At 42.8% G+C, this 23,790-nt stretch overlaps 1 protein-coding gene across 2 annotated transcripts in view; it reads right to left on the reverse strand.

The window, feature by feature from the left end:
• The window catches only part of gcm2 (glial cells missing transcription factor 2), a 60,031-nt gene that overhangs the window by 27,499 nt on the left and 8,742 nt on the right, over positions 1 to 23,790 (reverse strand). For both annotated transcript variants that reach the window (XM_048562692.2, XM_048562685.2), the window contains exon 3: positions 4,785 to 4,897. In XM_048562692.2, coding sequence (XP_048418649.1) covers positions 4,785 to 4,897 — 113 coding nt within the window. The remainder of the gene's footprint in view (positions 1 to 4,784; positions 4,898 to 23,790) is intronic.

A 23,790-nucleotide genomic window follows, 5' to 3' on the forward strand; every position in this document is an offset into this window, starting at 1 on the left:
TATAAAGAACAAAGAACAAAGAAAATTACAGCACAGGAACAGGCCCTTCGGCCCTCCAAGCCTGTGCCAATCCAAATCCTCTATTTAGACCTGTTGCCTATTTTCCATGGATCTGTATCCCTCTGCTCCCTGACAATTCATGTATCTGTCAAATACATCTTAAAGGACACTATCGTGCCCATATCTACCACCTCCACTGGCAATGCATCCAGGCACCCACCACCCTCTGCATAAAGAACTTCCCATGCATATCTCCCTTAAACTTTTCCTCTCTCACCTTGAAATTGTGAACCCTAGTAATTCAGTCCCCCACTGTGGGAAAAGATTTCTTGCTATCCACCCTGCCTATACATCTCATGATTTTGTAGACTTCAATCAGGTCTCCCTTCAACCTTTGTCTTCCTAATGAAAATAATCCTAATCTACTCAACCTCTCTTCATAGCTAGCACCCTCCATACCAGGAAACATCCTGGTGAACCTCCTCGGCACCCACTCCAAAGCATCCACATCCCTTTGGTAATGTGGTGACCACAACTCTACACAGTATGCCAAATGTGGTCGAACCAAAGTCTGATACAACTACAACATGGCCTGCCAACTCTTGTACTCAATACCCCATCCGATGAATGAAAGCAAGCTGTACTGCCTTCTTGACCACTCTATCCACCTGCCTTGCCCCTGTCAGGGTACAATGGACATGAACACCAGATTTCTCTGTGTATCAATTTTCCCCAGAGCTTTTCCATATACCACATACTTCGCTCTTGAATTGGATCTTCCAAAATGCATCACCTCACATTTGCCTGGATTGAACACCATCTGCCATTTCTCAGCCCAACTCTCCTATTTATGAGTTCTGCACATATTGCCTCACTGCTTGAGTCCTCCACAGTGCCCTCCTTCAGCACAGTTATGAGATCCTATTTGACCAGTAATGCAACTCCTCCACCCTTTTTACTTTCCTCTCTATCCCACCTGAAGCATCTATAACCTGGGATATTTAGTTTCCAATCTTGCCCTTCCCTCAACCAAGTCTCAGTAATAGCAATAACACCATTCTACCTGGTACCAATCCAAGACCTAAGTTCATCCGCCTTACCTACTACACTTCTCACATTAAAACAGGTGCACCTCAGGCCACCTGTCCCTTTGTGTTCATCATCTGCTCTCTGCCTAATCTCCCTGTTTGTCACACTGACTTCATTATCTAGTTCCTTACAGGCTTCAGTTACTACCTCCTTACTGTCCACTAACCTCCTCATTTGGTTTCTACCCCCCCTGCCACATTAGTTTAAACCCTCCCCAACAGCGTTAGCAAAAGCAGCCCCTAGGACATTGATCCCAGACCTGCCCACATAAGACCATAAGACATAGGAGTGGAAGTAAGGCCATTCGGCCCATCAAGTCCACTCCACCATTTAAATCATGGCTGATGGGCATTTCAACTCCACTTCCCTGCACTCTCTACATAGCTCCTGATTCCTTCTGATATCAAGAATTTGTCGATCTCTGCCTTGAAGGCATCTAACGTCCCGGCCTCCACTGCACTCTGTGGCAATGAATTCCATAAGCCCACCACTCTCTGGCTGAAGAAATGTCGTCTCATTTCCATTTTAAATTTATCCCCCCTAACTTTAAGGCTGTGCCCACGGGTCCTAGCCTCCCGCCTAACGGAAGCAACTTCCTAGCGTCCACCCCTTCTAAGCCATATATTTTCTTGTAAGTTTCTATTAGATCTTCCCTCAACATTCTAAACTCTAATGAGTACAATCCCAGGATCCTTAGCCGTTCATCATACGTTAAAACTACCATTCCAGGGATCATCTGTGTGAATCTCCGCTGGACACGCTCCAGGGCTAGTATGTCCTTCCTGAGGTGTGGGGCCCAAAATTGGACACAGTATTCTAAATGGGGCCTAACTAGAACTTTATAAAGCCTCAGAAGCACATCACTGCTTTTATATTCCAACCCTCTTGAGATAAATGACAACATTACATTCGCTTTCTTAATCATGGACTCTAACTGCAATTTAACTTTTAGAGAATCCTGGACCAACACTCCCAGATCCCTTTGTACTTCTGCTTTATGAATTTTCTCACCATTTAGAAAATAGTCCATGCCTGTATTCTTTTTTCCAAAGTGCAAAACCTCACACTTACTCACATGGAATGTTTACAGGATGGCTTTTTGGAACAGCTTGTGATAGAGCCCACAAGTGAGCAGGATATTCTGGACTTAGTGCTATGTAATGAGCCAGACTTTATAAAAGACCTTAAAGTAAGGGAACACTTAGGAGGCAGCGCTCAGAATACAGTAGAGTTCAGTCTGCAGTTTGAAAGAGAGAAGGCAAAATCGGATGTAATGCTGTTACAATTACATAAAGGTAATTGCAGGGGTATGAGAGACGAAATGATGAAAATCGACTGGAAGCAGAGCCTAGTGGGGAAGACAGTAGAACAACAATGGCAGGAGTTTCTGGGTGTAATTGAGGACACAGTACAGAGGTTCATCCCAAAGAAAAGAAAGATTATCTGGGGTGGGATTAGACAGCCATGGCTGACAAAGGAAGTCAGGAAATATATCAAGAAAAAGAGGCAGCTTATAAAGTGGCCAAGAGCACTGGGAAAGGAGAAGATGGGGAAGGTTACAAAAAGAAACAGAGGATAACAAAGAGAGTAATAAGGAAAGAGAGGATCAAATATGAAGGTAGGCTAGCTAGTAATATTAGAAATGATAGTAAAACCTTCTTTCAATGCATAAGAAACAAACAAGAGGCGAAAGGAGACATTGGGCCGCTCCAAATTGATGCTAGAAGGCTAATGACGGGAGATAAGGAAATAGCTGAAGAACTTAATAAGTACTTTGCGTCACTCTTCACAGTGGAACACATGAATAGTATGTCAACAATTAGGGAGAGTCGGGGGCAGAGTTGAGTATGGTAGGCATTACAAAAGAGAAAGTGCCAGAAAAGCTAAAACATCTAAAAGTTGATCAATCTCCTGGCCCCGATGGGCTACATCCTAGAGTTCTGAGGGAGGTGGCTGAGGAAATAGGAGAGGCTTTGGTTGTGATCTTTCAAAAGTCACTGGAGTCAGAGAAAGTCCCAGATGATTGGAAAATTGCTGTTGTAACCCCCTTGTAGACCGTACAATTTGTAATAGTCCCACCTCCTCCAGAACCAGTCCCAAAGTCCAAAAATCTGAACCCCTCCATCCTGCACCATTTCTCAAGCCACTCATTTATCCTGTGCATTCTTTCATTTCTACTCCGACTAGCACATGGGACTGGTAGCAATCCTGAAATTACTATGTCTGAGGTCCTTCTTTTTAACTTGGCTCCTAACTCCCTAAATTCTGTTTGTAGAGCCTCATACCATTTTTACTGATATCATTGGTGCCTATATGCACCACGACAGCTGGCTGTTCACCCTCCCCCTTCAGAATGTCCTGCAGTCGTTCTGAGACATCCCTGACCCGTGCACCTGGGAGGCAACGTACCATTTGGGAGTCTCGTTTTTGGCCACAGAACCACCTATCTACTCCCCTTACAATCAAATCCCCTACGACTATAGCCCGTCCACTCTTTTTCCCGCCCTTCTGAAGAGCAGAGCCAGTCACGGTGACATGAACATGGCTACTGCTGCCCTCTCCTAGTGAGCCATCTCCCCCAACAGTATCCAAAATAATATAGCTGTTTTGGAGGGAGACGACTGCAGTGGACACCTGCACTGCCTTTCTGCTTTTTTTCTGCCTTTTGGTCGCCCATTCCTTTTCTCCCTCAGCAATCCTAATCTGTGGTGTGACCAATTTGCTGTATGTGCTATCCACAACTTCCTCAGCATCAAGGATCCTCTAAAATGAGTCTATCCGCAGCTCCAGAGCCATCATGTGGAATAACAAGAGCTGCAGCTGGGCACATTTCTTGCACATGTCGGAGTCAGGGACATCAGTCACCTTGAGCAAGAGGAGCATAACATGGGTCTGAGATCTCTTGCCATTCTGTATGCCTTGAAGCACTGGCTGAGGCAGGAAGGCACCAACAGGCAAGGCAAGGCAAGGATGCTTTGAGCATTCAGGAAAGGGCAAAGTGAGTATATTCTAAGAGATCAAATAAGCAGCCCTGAGATGCACTCTGATTCATTGTGTAAGATAGGTGCCTGTCCTAAGTGCAAAGTACCCTTGCAGCAGCATTGCATTTTAAAGTTCTGAAGTGATCTCAAATATACCACAGAAGTGCAGAACTGCACTGTAAGTAGAACGGAGGTGCATGACAATGATGTTATAAGACTGATATGTGTTAGATGCCAATGTCCGTGGGTAGGGATGTGCGAAGCCGCTGCACGTGGAGTGTGTCCTAAGATGCTGCTACCGGGTATCCAAAGTGGAGGTCCAATGAAGAAAATGGTGAACTGGAGTCATTAGGTATCTGCTCTAAAATTTAAGTCAGGAACTCTTAATATCTACTTTCTGTTCGGCAGGGGAGAGAATTGAAGACTGCATAATAATTAGGCAAGTTCAGAGAATGATGAGGTTGATAATGAGCAATAATCCATGCTGTTTTTAGATCTCCCACTTCATAGTGAAAATCATATCTCGAAGTCCAGAACTTAGATATCAAATGAGATTTCTTGGCCTCAACCTCAAAAACAGCTTTACTCAAAATGTCACCCAATTTTCCCAAATTTATTGTTGCAACCTCTATTGTTCGGGGCTGGGAAAGATTCCATTCAATATGTTCATACTTTACAGGTTATTGAACAATTTTGTGTCTAAATATCACTTACCTGGAAAAATATGGCTTTGGTATCAAGTCTCCAAAAGTTCGTAACTGGATAGCCACTATGACCTCGACAAGATATCAGTTCCAGTGCTGAGTTGCAGTTTGGACATACTCTTTCTGTAAAGTATAAAACTATACATTAGGATATTTTGTAATAAAGGAATGCAAATTTGAGGGAACCACCACTTAATTCATGTATTTTACATTTTCTGATTTGCTGCTCCACACTAAGAGCACTAGCAGCTTATGTCAAAGTTACAAAGTATTATCTACTTCCACTGCATGAAGCTTTCCCCAAAAAGATTAATTTCCAAGATTATTTCCTCTGAAATTTAAATAAGAAAAAGATAATGTAGCTATTGTGGCCTAAATCATGCAGTGATTCTATCTCTGCACCAAAAATAAAGATTTTAAACATTACAATGTTTCTGTGAATAATATTCAAATACAGCATGTTGCAGGGCATATCAAGTGTCAGCATTTGTTTATTAGTAGCCCTTTCTCGGAGTCAGAAAATTACCGGCTCAATTTTCACTTCCAGTCTGAACCACACAATCTAGATTGACACTCCATTACAGCAACAAGGGAGTGCTGCAATAGTTTGTCAATGAGCCCCTAATTCAAGATCTCACCTGCTACCTCAGGTAGTGAGTGAAGATTTTATCAATGATAGTAGGAACTGCAGATGCTGAAGAATATGAGATAACAAGGTGGAGAGCTGGATGAACATAGCAGGACAAGCAGCATTAGAGGAGCACGAAGGCTGACATTTCAGGCCTAGACCCTTCTTCATTTTCTGAAGAAGGGCCTAGGCCCAAAACATCAGCCTTCTTGCTCCTCTGATGCTGTTTGGCCTGCTGTGTTCATCCAGCTCTACACCTTGTAATCTCTAGTGAAGATTTTATGTCACTTACGTGAAGAACTGCAAGGACATTAATTCACTTAGGAATAAAACCAGAAGTGATAATCATAAAAAATCCAGTCAAAAGATTATGGATGCAAGTTCAACTGATATTTTCAACATTGAGGTTTTTTATTCATTTTTATTCAGTAATGGGTATTAAGTAACCTTGACAAGACCAAAGGTCGATAAGTTGGTTTCAAGCTCAGGTCTAACTGAATAGCAAAACATTCATCGGCATAAATGACGTAGATATGTAAAGGGAGTGTAATTTTAAAATTTACAAATGAAACAATGCAATGATTTAAGCAATGAATGTGATAATAGCAGACTTGAGGAGCACAAGGTAAGATGGGCTTAGAGACGCAAATTAAAAAATTTTTCAAACTGACAGGGAAGATTCAGTAGATGATTAACAAAGGATGAATAGGTGTTTGACTTTGCAAATAAAAGTGTATTGAATACAAAAACAAGCAAGCCAAATTTTCACCAGTCCCAGGCTATGTTGAGCAAGGTGTTCAATACAGGGCTTCACATTTCAAACAGGATGCAGGGTACTATTTTGGATGGTTGTCTCAAAGAGCCAAGAGGGTCATGGCAGGTTAATATTCCACCTTCTGTGCTGCATAGTTATTGATTCTTCCTTGTGACATGGAAGTGTCCCTATCTCTGGACCAGGCAGTCTGGCTCAAATCCCACAAGCTCCACAGGTGTGTAATAATATTTCTGAACAGTTCGATTAAAAATATTTTTGAGGGGTTTATGTCCTACTCATGTTCTTATGTACCAGAATCAATGTTTAATCTTCAGCAAAACTTGACGAAACAGGTATCTGATCACTTGGCTTGCTGATGTCGGTAGAAATTAGCTGCGCACAGATTTTCTGTTATCTTTTCCTATGTAACAATTGTAACTACATTTCAGAAGGAAATAGCAAGAACTGCAGATGCTGGAGTCAGAGACAACACAATGTGGAGCTGGAGGAACACAGCAGCAGGCCAGGCAACATCAGCGGAGCAGGAAAGTACATGTTTTGGGTTGGGACCGAAAACCTCTACTTTCCTTCTCCTCTGATGCTGTCTGGCCTGCTGTGTTTCTCGAGCTCCACGCTGTGTTGTCTCTACATTTCAAAGGTAATTGGCTGTCATCTAAAATGCTATGCAGGGCCAAGCTTGAACTCCAGCTACTTCACCAGACAGTTTGATTATCAATGTGTTGGTTGTTGTGAAGTTGTTGCTGGATGTTTCCTCTGTTCCTGAAAGTACAATTCACACACATCTGAAAGCATCAACATCCTGGGGGTTACTATTGACAGGAATTGAACAGGACTGGCCATGTACATCTATGGCCACAACCAGCAAGTCAGAGGCTAAGTATTCTGCAGCTTGCAACACATTTCCTGATTTCCCAAAGCTTGCCCATTACCTACAGGGCACAAATCAAGGTTGTAATGGAATACTTCCCACTGCCTGGATGAATGCAGTTCTAACAACATTCAAGAACCTTGACACTATCCAGGACAAAGCAGCCCACTTGATTATCTTGCATGCACAAACATCCATTCCCACCACAACCGCCGGTCAGTAGCAGCAGTGTGTACCAATTACAAGATACACTGAAAATTCGTCAAATTTCCTTTGCCATCACATTCCAAACCCATGGCAATGACTATCTAGAAGGTTTAGATTTAGGTTTATTGTCACCTGAACTCAAGTACAAAGGTACAGGAGTACAGTTAAAAGTGTACAATGTCGCCATTTCCATCTTAGGTTCAAAGGTAACTCGGTACAAAAACAGAAAAATTATAAAAAGTGAAAAAAATCATCACTACAGTTGTCCTTGGCATAAAGCAGAAAAATAAATTTTTAAAAATTAGAAGTTAAACAATACAGTCCTTTCTTAAGCCACGCGCCTGCAGTCGTTCCACGCTCAGCTTTCCCCACAAGGGCTTGCTCTCCCCCAGTGCTGGGCATACTTCCACCCGCATCAGGCCTAGTCCTGCCTGGGTTTACCAACTGTTACGTGGATGACTGCTGCTTTGCTTGTCAGCCACTTTGCCACTGACCACCACTTTGCTCACCAGCTGCTCCACCACTGACTGCCACTTCGCTCACCAGCCATTTTGCTGTTAACCGCCGCTTCGCTCACCAGACATTTGTCGCCAACTGCCATTTCACTTGGCAGATGCTTTGTTGCCAACTGCCACTCACTGCTCCCCATCATCTAGGCATGTGTTGGGCCCCAACCACTGCCACTGCCTCTACAACCGAGCTCTCTCCAGAAAGTAAGTAAAAAGAGACATAAATACTAAAGCAATAAGAAAATGAGGAAAAAAAGAGAAAAGAAGTAAAACAGACACAATGGATACTGCCAAGACCACAGAATGGATGCTGGGTGCTGCCTAATCCATTTTAAAATGCATTTTAGGGCAGCAGATAAAATGGAACACTATCACTTGCAAGTTCCCCTCCAAGTCACTTATCATGGAGGCTGCACAGATGATATTACCCCGCAGGGTAATGAAACGTCTGCAGAACGACAACAAAACAGCTCAGGAAGCCACCCAACCACAACATCCACAACCAAAGCTACAAATCTACACCACAACCTTAAATTCTGACTTGGAAATACATCACCACTTCTTCGGTATCGCTGGGTCAAACGCTGTCCCTTACAACATTGCAGGCCTACCCTGTCGGTTCAAGAAAGTAGCTCAAGGGCAGATGGGAGTGTTCATTAAATGTTGATCAAGCCAGCATTCCCCACTGTACATGAATGAATAAAAAAAAGCAAAGTTGGCCATTTATCAATGCTATTGCAATTCGATAAACAGGTCTCAATCTGGTTTTCCAGTTGATAAAAAATAATCAAGAAGCCTGTTTTATATAGCTTTCCAGATGTATTGCAAACCATAATTCTGGTGTCTATGTGGCCTACCAGGAAATCTAATTGGAATCTTGATGTTATGAAAATCATGGTTGATCATTTGGTGGTCACCTCTGGGACAGATGCTCTGCAGAAATGTCCAAACAGAAGAGAAAATGTTATCTTTTGCTCATCTGGTATATTGTAGTTAATCACAGAATCCTGACAGTGTGGAAACAGACCATTCAGCACACCAAGTCCACACCACCCCTCTGAAAAGCATCCCACTCAGATCCAAACCTCTACCCTCTCCTTGTAACCAAGCATTTCCCAAGCATAATCCATCTAACTTACACACTCCTGGACACTATGGGAAATTTAGCATAGCCAATTCACTTAACCTGCACATCTTTGGATGGTGGGAAGAAACCACAACACCCAGCGGAAACCCACACAGACACAGGGAGAACATGCAAACTCCATACAGACTGTCACTTGAGGGTGGAATCAAAGCCAGGTCCTGGCGCTATGAGGCAGCAGTGCTAACCACTCAGCCACCATGCCACCCATCAGGGCTATACCTAAATTCGCAATCTCTGTTCCTAGTATAAAAACAATGCCATGCATTTTGATGTTTAAACAAAAGCAATACTATCAGTGCTTATGTATTTAATGTAAAACTCCTATTTCAATGTAAATTAGAAAGCGACTTCCAGTGGCCTTACACATACAGTTAAACGTGAATATCAGGAAGTTGCTTTCCAATTTTCCCTGTTCCTCTGGACACTTTTCTACACTAGTATCTTACCAACAGACTCATTGCATAAATACATGGCATGAAGCTATACCAACATGGTAAAATATCTATTGACCTAAATAGAAAAGGTTAAGTTTTGTCCATTACAATGCAAGTAATTTGTTTTAAACAAACAACTTCTCTGCCATTGAAAATATCTTTTCCAGGAGTACAGTCTTATTGTTTCAAATTTTGATAATTGTTGGGGCTTTTAAAAAACTATGGAATATTTAAATTTTTTTCTGTTGAATCATAGAATTTTGGAGCATAAAAGGAAGCCATATGGACCATCATGTACATGCCAGCCATTCTTTTAAAGGGGATGGTGATAAATTGGTTAAGATAGTTGGCTATTAATCCAGAGGCCCCAGCTAATGAAATATGGATTCAAATCCTATCACATCAACTAAGGGAATTGAAATTCAATGAATTAATAAATTTGGAATAAATTGCTGGTTTCACCAATGTCCATAAATCTATCAGATTGTCGTTGCAAATGTGGTTAACTCCTAAGTGCTCTCTGAAATAACTTGACAAGACACTCAACTATTTCAAATTGTTACAGGAGAAAAGCACTGTAGAAGCATAATTGAATGCCCTCATCAAAATAAGTTTGGAGGTCATGGAGGAATTTACTTGAATGGAGGCGAGCTGCTTGAAGTCACTGCCACCTTTATGCTTCTTACCAAATTATGCCTACAGAGGGAAGGTTCATGGATGGACATCCAGTCCTGCTGCAAATTAATGCCCAATTAAAGACCTGATCACACTGGTATTTAACTAGTGGTGGGAAGAGCAATCACCATGCAAGAAGCCTAAAAAGCTAACACTGTCAAATTTGCAAGACATGATGTGGAGCTGGAGGAACACAGCAGGTCAGGCAGCATCAGAGGAGCAGGAGAGTCTACATTTTGGATCTAAACCCTTTATCAGGCCCATTTGCTCCAGATGGCTGATTTTCTTCTTTCTTTATCGTTTTGTCTTCTTTCTTTTTCTTTTTCTTCATCTTTTTCCTGTTGACGGCAACAAAGAAGGCCCAATGGCATGGAGCAGAGCGGCTACAGTGGAACTCTTGGTGAGGCAATGGACTGGCCTGTCAGCAGAGTCAGGGACTTCTGGTTGTGGTAGGCCCAGAGTGGGGACTCCAGGCATCAGTGAGGCAGAGGCTGAAGCACCAGCAGTGTGGTATGTCCAGAGCAGGAACTCCAAGCATTAACAAGGCTGTGGCAGCAGCAGAGATAGGGAGTCCTGGTTGCAGTAGTCCTAGAGTGGAGGCTCCTGTTTATCACAGTGGTGGTGACAGCAGCTCCTGGTCATGGTAGCTCTGGAGCTGAGGTCTACTGATTATTTGCAAAGTGGCAGCTGCAGCAGAGTCAGCGGCTCCTGGTTGCAGAGCGAGTGTGGGTCCAGCATGAGACCCTGTTGGCAGCTTGGCCCAGCAAAGAGTGGCAACCATGACATTGATGGGTCTGATGCAGCCTATCAGAGGGTTGGAGGTGCAAGTGTCATTGGTCAGCTGGATCGGGGCTCAGGATGCATGGTGAAAACGGTAGATCGAAGATGGACGCTTTCAGCTTTATCTTTTTATTTTTAAAAATGTTCAAATGGTGCCGGATTGTGGCCTCAGTTAAATCTTTTCATTGCAGAATTCAACTGACAATAAATCGTCATTCAAGTAAATCATCATTCAATTATGCCCTCGCTCACCTGTGGCTTGGGTTCTCTCACTGATCATGCATCTCTGGTAAGTGCACTGTCAACAGCTACCGCCACTACTTGCAATAGACAATTGCCAACCACTGCTGCATCGTGGTTCTCAGGGCCACAACTTTTACCCCTTGCATCTTTGATATTGGGAATATCCTGCTGCTCCTGATGGTACTGTTGCTTTGGCCTCAAAATTAGTTTGCAAATACTTGACATATATTTAGCATATAGGTCACCCCCATTAATGCAGTACCAAACTATACCTACATGCCTGGTCAGCCTCAATTTTTCATCCCACAGATCCTTATTTTACTGGCTAATATCTATAATTGGGTGTAAGTTATTTAGTAGGCGATATAGGCGGTGCTCATAAGATCTTTCACTGTTTACGACATGCAATTTTTGTCATGGATGCTGATAACCTTTCAAAGTGGTGACCACCCACACTCACAATGGTAAATCACTTTTATAATCAGTGGAGAAGTCAATTCCTGTTCTTATGAAGAATCACCAGGCTCAAAACATTAAATCTGATTTCTCCCCACCAGATCTGCTGAGTTGTCCAGCTATTTCCATTTTTATTACCTAAAGCATAAAGTTTAGTTGAATCAATCACAACATTTCAAAACAAATTCAGCAGAGCTTGAAGGAAGTGGTCATAAACAAATATTTCAGTAACAGTAACAGCAGTCGCAATCAAAAGTGTTTGGCTTAAAGTATTGCTTGAGAAAATACTTCAGTGCAGCATTGAGAGAATGATACAATTTCAAAGGGGTCACCTTTTAGATGATATATTGAAACTGTGAATATAAAAGACCCCATGATGCTATTCAAAGCGTGGATGGGAGTTATACTTGGCATCCTGCCCAATATCAGAATCAGGGGAATTTGTTTCCCCCAGCATGGAAAGGAGGGCACAGGTTCAAGATGAGAGGGGGAACGTTTAGGGGCGAAGTGCAGGGAAAATTTTTCACACAGAGGGTGGTGGATACTTGGAATGCATTTCAGTGGAGGTGGTGGAAGCAGGCATGTTAGCATTGTTTAAGGTAAAACTTGAATGATACATGAATGGGAGGCAAACAGAGAGATAGGAACCATGAATGGGCAAGAAGTAGCAGGTCGAAATGAAGAATGGAATCGGCACAGGCTTGTGGGCCAAATGGCAAGTTCTTGTGCTGTATTGTAGTATATTGTATTATATTATATATATTTATCCTTCAAACAATATTATTAAAAAAGATTTACTAGTATTTTACAATCAGCATTCAGTATGCTAACTGCTACCTAAAAACACTTCTTGGGGTTTTTAATGGCAACTTATGGTTATTGGAGATCTCTTTTAGCATGGCACCTCCATTTGGGGAACTGTAACACTGTAAGTAGGGCAAGCAAAACTATAACTCTACAACAAATGGGAGCGAAGAATCCTCTGAAACACAAAGTTGAAATCATGACGTATGAACCAGATATATGAATTTAGTTCATTGCAAAATGATACATAATAGGTAAACTAAAGAGAAGAAAGATAAGATTACAAGAGAGGTGGGAAAATAAAAGAGTCAGAAGGAGTTAATCTTTTTAAATCGCCATTAATAATTTAATTCTGAAGAAATCAGACACAAGTTTTTAAAATTAGATTTTTATTGCCAGGGATTTTGTTTGACAAGACTTATCACACTTTTTTTTAAAGGAAGCAGGATTTTAAATGACAGGGCTTGCTGACTCAATAAATCAACAGGGAAAGCTGATACCAGCTGCCAACACTGATTTAACATTCGGCAGAATATTGGTTGTTTAACAGCAGGGCTTGGGTCTCCATCTAGTGAGGAAGTCCTGCCTTGTAAAGGTGCCAGCCAATTGGATGGCCAGCAGCTTCAATCCGCAAGGGAAAGCAGCTACTGCAGACAGACTAAAGGTAAGACTGAGGTATTGGCAAAGTCTGGCTGGTAAACCTTAGTGAGTTGAGTGAGGGAGTTTGGTCATCACGTTTGAGACTGGATGAACGGTGGAAAAGGGGTCATGGGGGTGTTTATGAACTTTGATGGTAGGGAGAATGAGCCTCTGTTGGGCATAGGGACTGACAAAGGAAGTCATCCTGTTACCCAATACTCCAGGAAAAGCAGTGAGATGCCCACTTTGTGTGGGCTTCCTCCCGTTGTAAGTAAAATGGTGGCCTGGAGAAATGAAGTACTCCACTGACTGTTAATTGGCGACAATGCCTCAATATCTTCAAGGTTGTGTGGGACACCTGAATCCTGAAGTAATGTACTACAACCTTGTAAAATGAAAGATGGGTCGAAGAGGTTGTAAATGTGCTGGACAAATTACCTGCTGCACTGTACGAACCTTCTCACCTTCATACCAACATAACATTCCTCCCACCATCTTAAGTGACAGTTCTATTGGTGAAATTGATTTGTACAACTTTTTTAGTGTTGTGTTAAAGGAACTTACTTGATCCATTATTTTTGCAACAGCATTGCATGGCTATATGTGAGTAGTAGCACACAGGGAAATTTTACCATGAATTTTTGAAATCTACATATTCTCCAGTTCACAGATATATGAATCTCACTCCTGTTATTTGCAATAGTCCATGAATTTAACCTTTATAAATTTTGTTAAAAGCCCAAGTTACTTGCCTCTTACTTTAACAACATAAGGTTGATAAAAATTATCTTCAAATGTGGGTTACAGTTTCCAAATTAGGTAGCAACATAGGTTAACTCGCACGTTAAACAAATAGTTGTGAAAATTGTCTGAAAAAAATGATTTTATTTAGCAACCTTTGCAAACTCAAGATCTCACACAGTATTTTAAAACAATGATGTATCTTTTGAAGTGTGGTCACTATTGTAATTGCAGAAACATGGGAGTCACCTTGTGCACAACAAGCTCCCACAAGCAGTAAAGTGATGGTGCTCAGATAACCTGTTTTTTTGATGTTGATTTAGAGATACATATTGATCAGAATACCTGGGATAATTCACCTCCTTTTCTTTGGAACCTGTTGTGGGTTCTTTTTCATGTGAAAAGGCAGTTGAGGCTCCATTTGGTATCTCATTTAAAACAGGGCACCTCCATATTTTGAGATTAGTTACTTATGATTATATATCACCTACAACAACTAAATAAATTGCTAGTTGATGAAGAAATGTTTTCACAAGAGGCAAAATCTAACCTTTCATTATAGTGAAGAAGACTTGGGAATGCAATATTAAAATACATGCTGAAACATTTGAACCATTTAAACACAAATATCAAACAACTTTAAAAAAGGATTAAGGGAAGCGATAAATAACTGAAATGTGACTCAGGGTCAAGTTAGGTAAAAATCTGTATAGGGCATTGTGCAAAATCGGCAAATTGGAAAAGATGTAATAACTTTGCAATTGCTTAGTTTGTACTCCTAGCCAAGGCAAATTTCAACCTGGTTTTCAATCAGATGCAAGACAAAAGTTGCATTTGCCTGGTATCCAAACTCGCATTGTTTTACACCTTTGCTGCAACTTTACTGTGAATGTAGCTGGAATCCATATCTTGGCCGAACAAGACATTGGAAAATTCCCTGGTGGAAGGAGTTTCATTCCACTTTGCTCCTCTAGGATCATTTGGTTTGAACATTCAGCCTATACTACACTTTTGGTACTTACATGAAGTCAAATTCATATTGTATGCATTTCTAGTATGTGATTCTATAATCATTCTCTGAGTATTTTGATATTTTCTCTATGATTCACAGCATTGGAAACATCCCTATCCTTTGCCAAATGTGCCGATGGTAGTAACACAGTGGTGTACTGTTGAGTGCAAAGATTTCTGGGAATCTTCAACACCTTCTCTGAAATTTGAAAGGTCTCATGACTTCAGGTCAAAATATAAGGCAGACCTCCTGTTCATCCTAAAGTACTGATCCTTCTAATTCATGAACCAGTCCATCTCTATGCTGAATGGTATTTGCATACTCGCCAGTCAAAAACTGCAAACCACTGGCAGAATTACCGATCCCAAGGCTAACATAGAACATAGAACATAGAACAGTACAGCACAGAACAGGCCCTTCAGCCCACAATGTTGTGCCGACCATTGATCCTCATGTATGCACCCTCAAATTTCTGTGACCATATGCATGTCCAGCAGTCTCTTAAATGACCCCAATGACCTTGCTTCCACAACTGCTGCTGGCAACGCATTCCATGCTCTCACAACTCTCTGCGTAAAGAACCTGCCTCTGACATCCCCTCTATACTTTCCACCAACCAGCTTAAAACTATGACCCCTCGTGCTAGCCATTTCTGCCCTGGGAAATAGTCTCTGGCTATCAACTCTATCTATGCCTCTCATTATCTTGTATACCTCAATTAGGTCCCCTCTCCTCCTCCTTTTCTCCAATGAAAAGAGACCGAGCTCAGTCAACCTCTCTTCATAAGATAAGCCCTCCAGTCCAGGCAGCATCCTGGTAAACCTCCTCTGAACCCTCTCCAAAGCATCCACATCTTTCCTATAATAGGGTGCCCAGAACTGGACGCAGTATTCCAAGTGCGGTCTAACCAAAGTTTTATAACAGTTCAGATCAACTTTCTAGTCCAGTTAACTCTAGTCAAGGAAGACAGTTGCCTGGCTGAGCACCAACAGGACAAAACTTAATCAAAATCCCCATCTTCCCATTCCCATCTTCGATAATCGCAGAACCACTACATATGTATCACAATTGTTTCTAGCACCTTATCCACCAGTGATGTTAAACTGACCAGACCATAATTGTGAGGAAGGTCCTTACATCCTTTCTTGAGTATTACATTTCCAATATGTGAATTATTGGCATTTTTATCCTGTCCAGGGAAGATTAGATTATGTCAATTGTTATCTCCACCATCACATTTTTAGCAGCCATTTGATGAAAACCATCTAAACGAGACCCATTGTCCACTCTAAACATAGCCAGTTTTTTTCCAGTATATCCTGCCTATCAATTTTTAGCTTATCAATAACCTGTCTCAACATCTTCCTTTTATGTTAGCTGCCCTTCTGTTTTCATATTCTTCCTTTGCAAGTCTTCCTTTATTCTTCACTTCCACTCCCAATCTTTGTATCCTTGTTCTTGCTTGAAGAAATTACCTAAGATGCATCATGTACCAACTTCATTTGTTTCATTATATTGTCTCTTGCCCTTATCATCCAACGCCTTTGGTTCTCCCACCTTTCCTCTTATTGGAATGTACCTAAATTATACCAACAACAACTATTCCTTAAAGAGCACTGTTGTAGGTTTCCCTGTCTTTCTTTAGTTCCATATTACTCTGGCTAGAGCTTCTCTTATTATATTGAAGTTACACCTGTAACAAATCAAATGTTCTACTTTACATTGCTTCTTCTTCCTCTGATTTAAACATTACTGATCTAAACCTTATAAGAGAAAGAGTTCCTTTGTACACACTTGATCCACTTCATCTAACTCACACCATTGCATCAGAAGCAGAAATATCTCCTTTCTAATTGAATCAAGAACATACATTGAGTGAAGGTGGATCTGTCAGAGGAGAGGTGACATTAATGTCCTCCAATATCAAGCTGGCAGAGACCAAACTAAAGTAAGATAACAAAGTGTGGGGCTGGATGAACACAGCAGGCCAAGCAGCATCTTAGGAGCACAAAAGCTTTTTGATGTTTCGGGCCTAGACCCTTCATCAGAAAAGGGGGATGGTGAGAGGATTCTGAAATAAATAGGGAGACAAGGAGGCAGACTGAAGATTGATAGAGGAGAAGATAGGTGGAGAGGACAGTATGGGTGGGGAGGTAGGGAGGGGATAGATCATTCCGGGAAGGACGGACAGGTCAAGGGGGCGGAATGAGATTAGTAGGTAGGAAATGGAGGTGCGTCTTGAGGTGCGAGGAGGGGATAGGTGAGAGGAAAAACAGGTTAGGCAGGCCGGGATGAGCTGGGCTGGTTTTGGGATGCAGTGGCGGGAGGGGAGATTTTGAAGCTGGTGAAATCCACATTGATACGATTGGGTTGCAGGGCTCCCAAGCGGAATATGAGTTGCTGTTCCTGCAAGATGCTGCTTGGCCTGCTGTGTTCATCCAACCCCACACTTTATCTTGGATTCTCCAGCATTTGCAGTTCCCATTATCTCTGACCAAACTAAAGTAGTTCAGTAGGAATCAAAGGAGATCTTCCAGTGCTGCACATAGAACATAGAACAACACAGCGCAGAACAGGCCCTTTGGCCCTCGATGTTGCACCGACCTGTGAACTAATCTAAGCCCATCCCTACACTATCTCATCACCATCCATATGCTTATCCAAGGACTGTTTAAATGCTCCTAATGTAGCTGAGTTAACAACCTTGGCAGGCAGGGCATTCCACGCTCTTACCACTGAGTAAAGAACCTGCCTCTGACATCTGTCTTAAATCTATCACTCCTCAATTTGCAGCTATGACCTCTTGTACAAGCCAACATCATCATCCTAGGAAAAAGACTCTCACTGTCCACCCTATCTAATCCTCTGATCATCTTGTATGTCTCTATTAAATCCCCTCTTAGCCTCCTTCTCTCCAATGAGAACAGACCTAAGTTCTTCAGCCTTTCTTCATAAGACCTTCGCTCCAGACCAGGCAACATCCTGGTAAATCTCCTCTGCACCTTTTCCAATGCTTCCACATCCTTCCTGTAATGGGGCGACCAGAACTGTACACAATTTTCCAAGTGAGGCTGCACTAGTATTTTGTACAGTTGCAGCATGACATCATGGCTTCAGAACTCAATCACTCTGCCAATAAAACCTAACACACGGTATGCCTTCTTAACAGCACTATCAACCTGGTTGGCAACTTTCAGGGATCTATGTACATGGACACCAAGATCCCTCTGCACATCCACAATACCAAGGATATTTCCATTGACCCAGTATTCTGCCTTCTTAATATTCCTCCCAAAATGAATCACCTCACATTTATCTGCATTCAACTCCATTTGCCACCTTTCAGCCCAATTCTACAGTTTATCCAAGTCTCCCTGCAACCTGCACCATTCTTCCACACTGTCCACCACTCCACCGACTTTCATGTCATCTGCAAACTTACTAACCCATCCACCTATGCCTGCATCCAAGTCATTTATAAAAATGACACATAGCAGTAGTCCTAAAACAGATCCTTGAGGCATACCACTAGTAACCGAACTCCAGGCTGAATATTTTCCATCAACCACCACTCATTGCCTTCTTACAGAAAGCCAATTTCTAATTCAAACTGCTAAATCTCCTTCAATCCCATACCTCCGCATTTTCTCCAATAGCCTACCATGTGCAGCCTTATCAAAGGCCTTACTGAAATCCATGTACACCACATCAACTGCCCTACCCTCATCCACATGCTTGGTCACCTTCTGGATCACATAATCTGTACTTGGCAGTAACCAATCACCCCAGGATGCCATTGTAGAAACTTCCCAAGTATCCATGATGCAAACATATTTAGCTACTTCATAAATAGTGACATTCCCTACATCATCATGTTACATATGAGTCTACTCAAAGATGATTTTCAGCTTCATCTGTAAGCCTACTAATGAAAACAACCATATCAGCCTACAGCAGTACTTGCACATCATTGAGTAAGATCTAGAATCATAAATGGCAAGTAATATTCACAGCAACTAAGTACCAGGAAATTATGTTCTAAACAAATGAAAACTCAACGACATCCAACAAAGTTGAACTGTACTATGTTAAACAAGTCTCCATCATTAACATCCTTTTGGGCAAGTGACCATTGAACAGTATCATAACTGAGCTAGCAAACTGAAAATCAGAGCTACAAGACCAGATTTGAGATTGGTTACTCAGTAACAGGCGACCCTTCCTGGCTTCTCAAAATGTCTTCACTATCTCATTTGGACAAAGTGTGATGAGGCCATATGGTTATAATTTGGAAAAAAATGAAGGGGTGGTCACTCTGTTGGGTCTGTATTATGGAACTCTAAATAGCCAGCAGATACTAGAGGAGCAGATGTTTTCAGGGATTGCAAGTACCTAAAGGAATTGGTTGGAGATTTTAATTTCCCCTGTATCGACTGGGCCACCCAGAGTATAAAAGGTCCGGACAGGATGGAATTTCTCAAACGTGTCCAAGAAAGTTTCCTAAATCAATACATAGAGGGCCCTATTCAGGAGGGTGCAACACTTCACTTCCTCTTAGGAAACGAGGTCGGGCAAGTAACTGAAGTGTCAGTTGGAGAGCACTTTTGGTCCAGTGACCATACTTCTCTTAGTTTTAACATAGATTTGGAAATATATAGGATTGGGAAGTCGCCAGGTTAGGTGCTGAACTGGAGCAGGGCCAGTTTTGGGAGATATCAAAAGTGTGATATCAAGAGTCCAGGGACAATAATATCCCTGTTAGGGTGAAGGGAAAAGCTGGCAGGTTTAGCAGTGGTTGGCTGATGAGGGATATTGACAATCTGGTCAGGAAAAAGAAGAAGGCATGCATTGGGTTTAAGCTATCGGGCTCAAATAAATCCCTAAATGACTATAAAAAGTGTGGGGACACACACAAGAAGGAAATCAGAAGAGCAAAAAGAAGAGATGAAATGGATCTGGCAGATGAGGTTAAAGATAATCCAAAGAGGTTCTATAGCTATATTAAGAGTAAGAGGGTGGCTAGGGAGAGAATGGGTACCCTTAAAGATCAGTGTGGCCATCTAAGTGTGGAGCCACAGGAAATGGGGGCAATTTTTAAGTAATATTTCGCCTCACTAAACAGTGAGGAGAGAATCATGGATGCTAAGGAAATAAGGGAAATAAGTGGGGTAGTTTTGGATCGTATGCCAATGACCAGAGAGGAGGTATTTGCAGCCTTAAAGTTCATTAAAGTGGATAAATCCCATGGGGTTGATCAAGTTCATCCTTGGGCATTGTGGGAGGCTAGGGAAGAAATTGCACAAGCCCTTGCAGAGATTGTAGCTTCATCTTTAGCCACTGATGAAGGTGCAGAAGACTGGAAGATGGCTGATGTGTTCATCATTTCATAAAAGTAGCAAAGATAAGCCAGGGAACTACAAGCCATTGAATCTGACATCAGTGGTAGGCAAGTTATTGGACAGGATACTGAGGGACAGGATCAACCAATATTTGGATAGTCAAGGTCTGATTAGAGCTAGTCAGCATGGGTTTGTGCATGTGAGATGTTGTATTTTGGAAAGTCAAACCAAAGTAGGACTTATACAATTAATGGTAAGGTCCTAAGGACTGTTACAAAACAGAGGGACCTAGGAGTACAAGTACATAGTTCTTTGAAAGTGGTGTCACAGGTGGACAAGGTGGCAAAGAAAGCATTTAGCATGCTGGTCTTCAGCAATCGAAGCACTGAGTATAGGAGTTGGGGCATTATGTTACAGTTGTGAGGCTGCACATTGGAGTGTGGTGTACAGTTTTGGTCACCCTGTTATAGAAAAGACATAGGTAAAATGAAAAGTGTGCAAAGATTTACAAGAATATTATCAGGACTAGTAGGTTATAGAGAGATGTTGGCCAGGATAGTTCTTTATTCCTTGGAAGATAAGAGAATGAGGTGCATAAAATCGTGAGGGGCATAGATAGGATGAATGCATGGAGTCTTTTTTTGCTGGAATTGAAAATTAGAGAGTATAGGTTTAAGGTCAGAGGGGAAAGATTTATGAAGGACCTGAGGGGCAATTTCTACGTGTATATGGAATGGGCTGCTAGAGAAAGTGGTTGAGGCAGGTAAAAAAAGCAACATTTAAAAAAAACACATTTGGATAGGTACATGGATGGGAAGGTTGAGGGATATAGACCAAATGTGGGCAACTGGAACTGGCTGAGTGGGCACCATGGTCAGTATGGATCCATCTGGGCCAAAGGCCCTGTTTCCATGATATATTACTCTGTGACTCTATGACTCTAAATAGTATGCTCCACTGTAAGAAGCTCAAAATTAATTAGCTTGAGTCCAACTATTGAACTCAATAGTTATCCATTCAACAAATCAGGGTCTCAGAGAAAACATAATTCACCAAGGTTTTTGAACAATACTTCCAAACGCTTTGGCTCTACTGGCAAGAAAGTTAAAAGAAACAATGGTTTAGAAACACTACTTGCTCCTCTCTGACTTGAGTTTATATATTACAATTTCTTCAGTATTGCTGGGCTAATGTTCACCTGAATCCATCAGTGTAGCACACAAAGACTGCAACCACTCGACAAAAAGAGCCAGCACCTTTACAGAACAGCCGCTGAATTGTCATAACATAATTATTTTAAATTTTCTTCCTAAACTACTCACCAAAACATACACAATTTCTGAAACAAGGACTGAAGAAAGATAACTGAACAAACAAGGAGATATATTAATAAAATTCAATGTTTTGCAGTTTCAACACAAGTGTAGGGACTCTTAGTTGAGATCTACTTCCATGAGTTGGTAATCGGAAAATATGTATTTTAGATTATACCACAAGTACAAAGAGATAATGGAGATTTTGCTTTCATATAGCTGGTTGATAGGACATGAAATGAAACAGAAGGGAGGAAAGTAGTTCAGTATTCAAACTAAGAATTTGCTCGCTGAGCTGGAAGGATTGTTTTCAGATGTTTCGTCACCTTTTTTAATTTGAAAAAATATACTTTATTCACAGAATGTACAAAAAATAAAACATTTATACACCTACCCAGTCATGCAAGCCACTCCGGGTTACCCAGGGCATACGTACACCAACTAAAGGAAAAAAAAACAAAGAAGAAAAAAAAAGCAAAGAAAATACCCCGACAGTCATCTCCCCGCACAGTCCCCGTTGGCCCCGTGACCAGTTGGGGAAGGCACCAGCTGGGCCCAGTTACCAGATAGGGCCCTTTTTTTCTATTCTGGACGCGGAGTTTCATACGGTGGTCTTTCCCCACCGTGCCTTGACAGCGGCATCCCCCTCCAGACCTCCTGCGCATAGGCACACTCCAGAAGGAAGTGATAGACAGTCTCATCACCCCCGCAGCCGCCTCGAGGGCAGCATGCGGTGGCGCAGAGATTCCGGGCGTGCATAAAGGATCTCACTGGCAGAGCCCCTCTCACCACCAGACAAGCAATGTCCTTGTGCTTGTTTGAAAGTTCTGGCAATGAGGCATTCTGCCAAATGACTTTGGCAGTCTGCGTGGGGAACCACATGACAGGATCCACCCTCTCCTTTTCCCGAAGGGTCCCGAGGATACTACGTGCTGACCACTGCCTGACGGCCTTGTGGTCAAAGGTGTTTCCTTTCAAAAATTTCTCCACGAAAGACAGGTGATATGGGATGGTTCAACTACTCGGAGCGTACCGCGGCAATGAGGCCAGGCCCATCCTTCGCAACACCGGGGACAGGTAGAACCTCAGTAAGTAGTGACACTTTGTGTTTGCGTACTGAGGATCTATGCACAGCTTGATGCAGCCACACACAAAGGTGGCCATCAGGGCGAGGGTGGCGTTCGGTACGTCCTTTCCCCCATTTTCCAGGTCTTTGTACATGGTGTCCCTGTGGACCCGGTCCATCCTCGACCCCCAAATGAAGTGGAAGATGGCCCGGGTGACCGCAGCGGTGCAGGTCCAGGGAATAGGCCAGGCCTGCGCCACATACAACAGTACCGAAAGCCCCTCGCACCTGACAACCAGGTTCGTACCCGCGATAGAGAGGGACCGGAGCATCCACCTGCCCAGCTTCTGCTTCAGTTTGGTGATACACTTCTCCCAAGTCTTAGTGCACGCTCCAGCTCCACCGAACCAAACACCCAGCACCTTCAGGTAGTCTGTCCTGACGGTGAAGGGGATGAAGGAGCGGTCATCCCAGCGCCCGAAGAACATGGCCTTGCTCTTACCCCTATTGACTTTTGCACCCGAGGCCAGTTCAAACTGGCCGCAGATGTCCAACAGCCTACTCACCGACCGACGATCGGTGCAGAAGATGGCGATGTCGACCATGTACAGGGAGGTCTTGACCTGAAGGCCTCCGCTGCCTGGGATAGTCACGCCCTTTAGGCTCACGTCCTTCCTGATGGATGTGGCAAAGGGCTCCATACAGCACACGAACAAGGCAGGAGAGCCAGGCAGCCCTGCCTGACTCCAGATCTGACAGGAAAACGGCCCGATTCCCACCCGTTGATCGAGACTGCGCTAACAATGTTTGTGTAGAGCAGCCGGATCCAATTGCGGATGCCCTCCCCAAACCGCAATTTGGAGAGGACGTCCCTCATGTAAGCATGAGAGACCCTGTCGAAGGCCTTCTCCTGGTCCAGGCTGACAAGGCAGGTGTCCACCCTCCTGTCCTACACGTAGGCAATTGTATCCCTGATGAACGCGAGGCTCTCAGCGATCTTCCTGCCCCGCGCAGCATAGGTTTGGTCAGGGTGAATCACCGACTCCAGGACAGACCTGACCCAGTTGGCTATGACCTTGGCCAGGATTTTGTAGTCCACGTTCAATAATGAAATGGGACGCCAATTCTTAATTTCTTCCCTCTCCCCCTTCCTCTTGTAAATGAGGGTGATGATGCCCTTCCTCATGGACTTGCACATTTCCCCTGCCCAAAGCGCACTATCGTACACCTCCAGCAGGTCCTGGCCGATCAGGTCCCACAGAGCGGAATACAGCTCGACCGGTAAGCCGTTGCTCCCAGGAGTCTTATTCCTCTCAAAGGACTTGAGGGCTCTGATGAGCTCGTCCAGGGATATCGGCCGCTCCAGCCACTCCCTCGCGC

The sequence above is a fragment of the Stegostoma tigrinum genome, chromosome 2, assembly GCF_030684315.1.
Source record: "Stegostoma tigrinum isolate sSteTig4 chromosome 2, sSteTig4.hap1, whole genome shotgun sequence".
Lineage (NCBI taxonomy): Eukaryota > Metazoa > Chordata > Chondrichthyes > Orectolobiformes > Stegostomatidae > Stegostoma > Stegostoma tigrinum.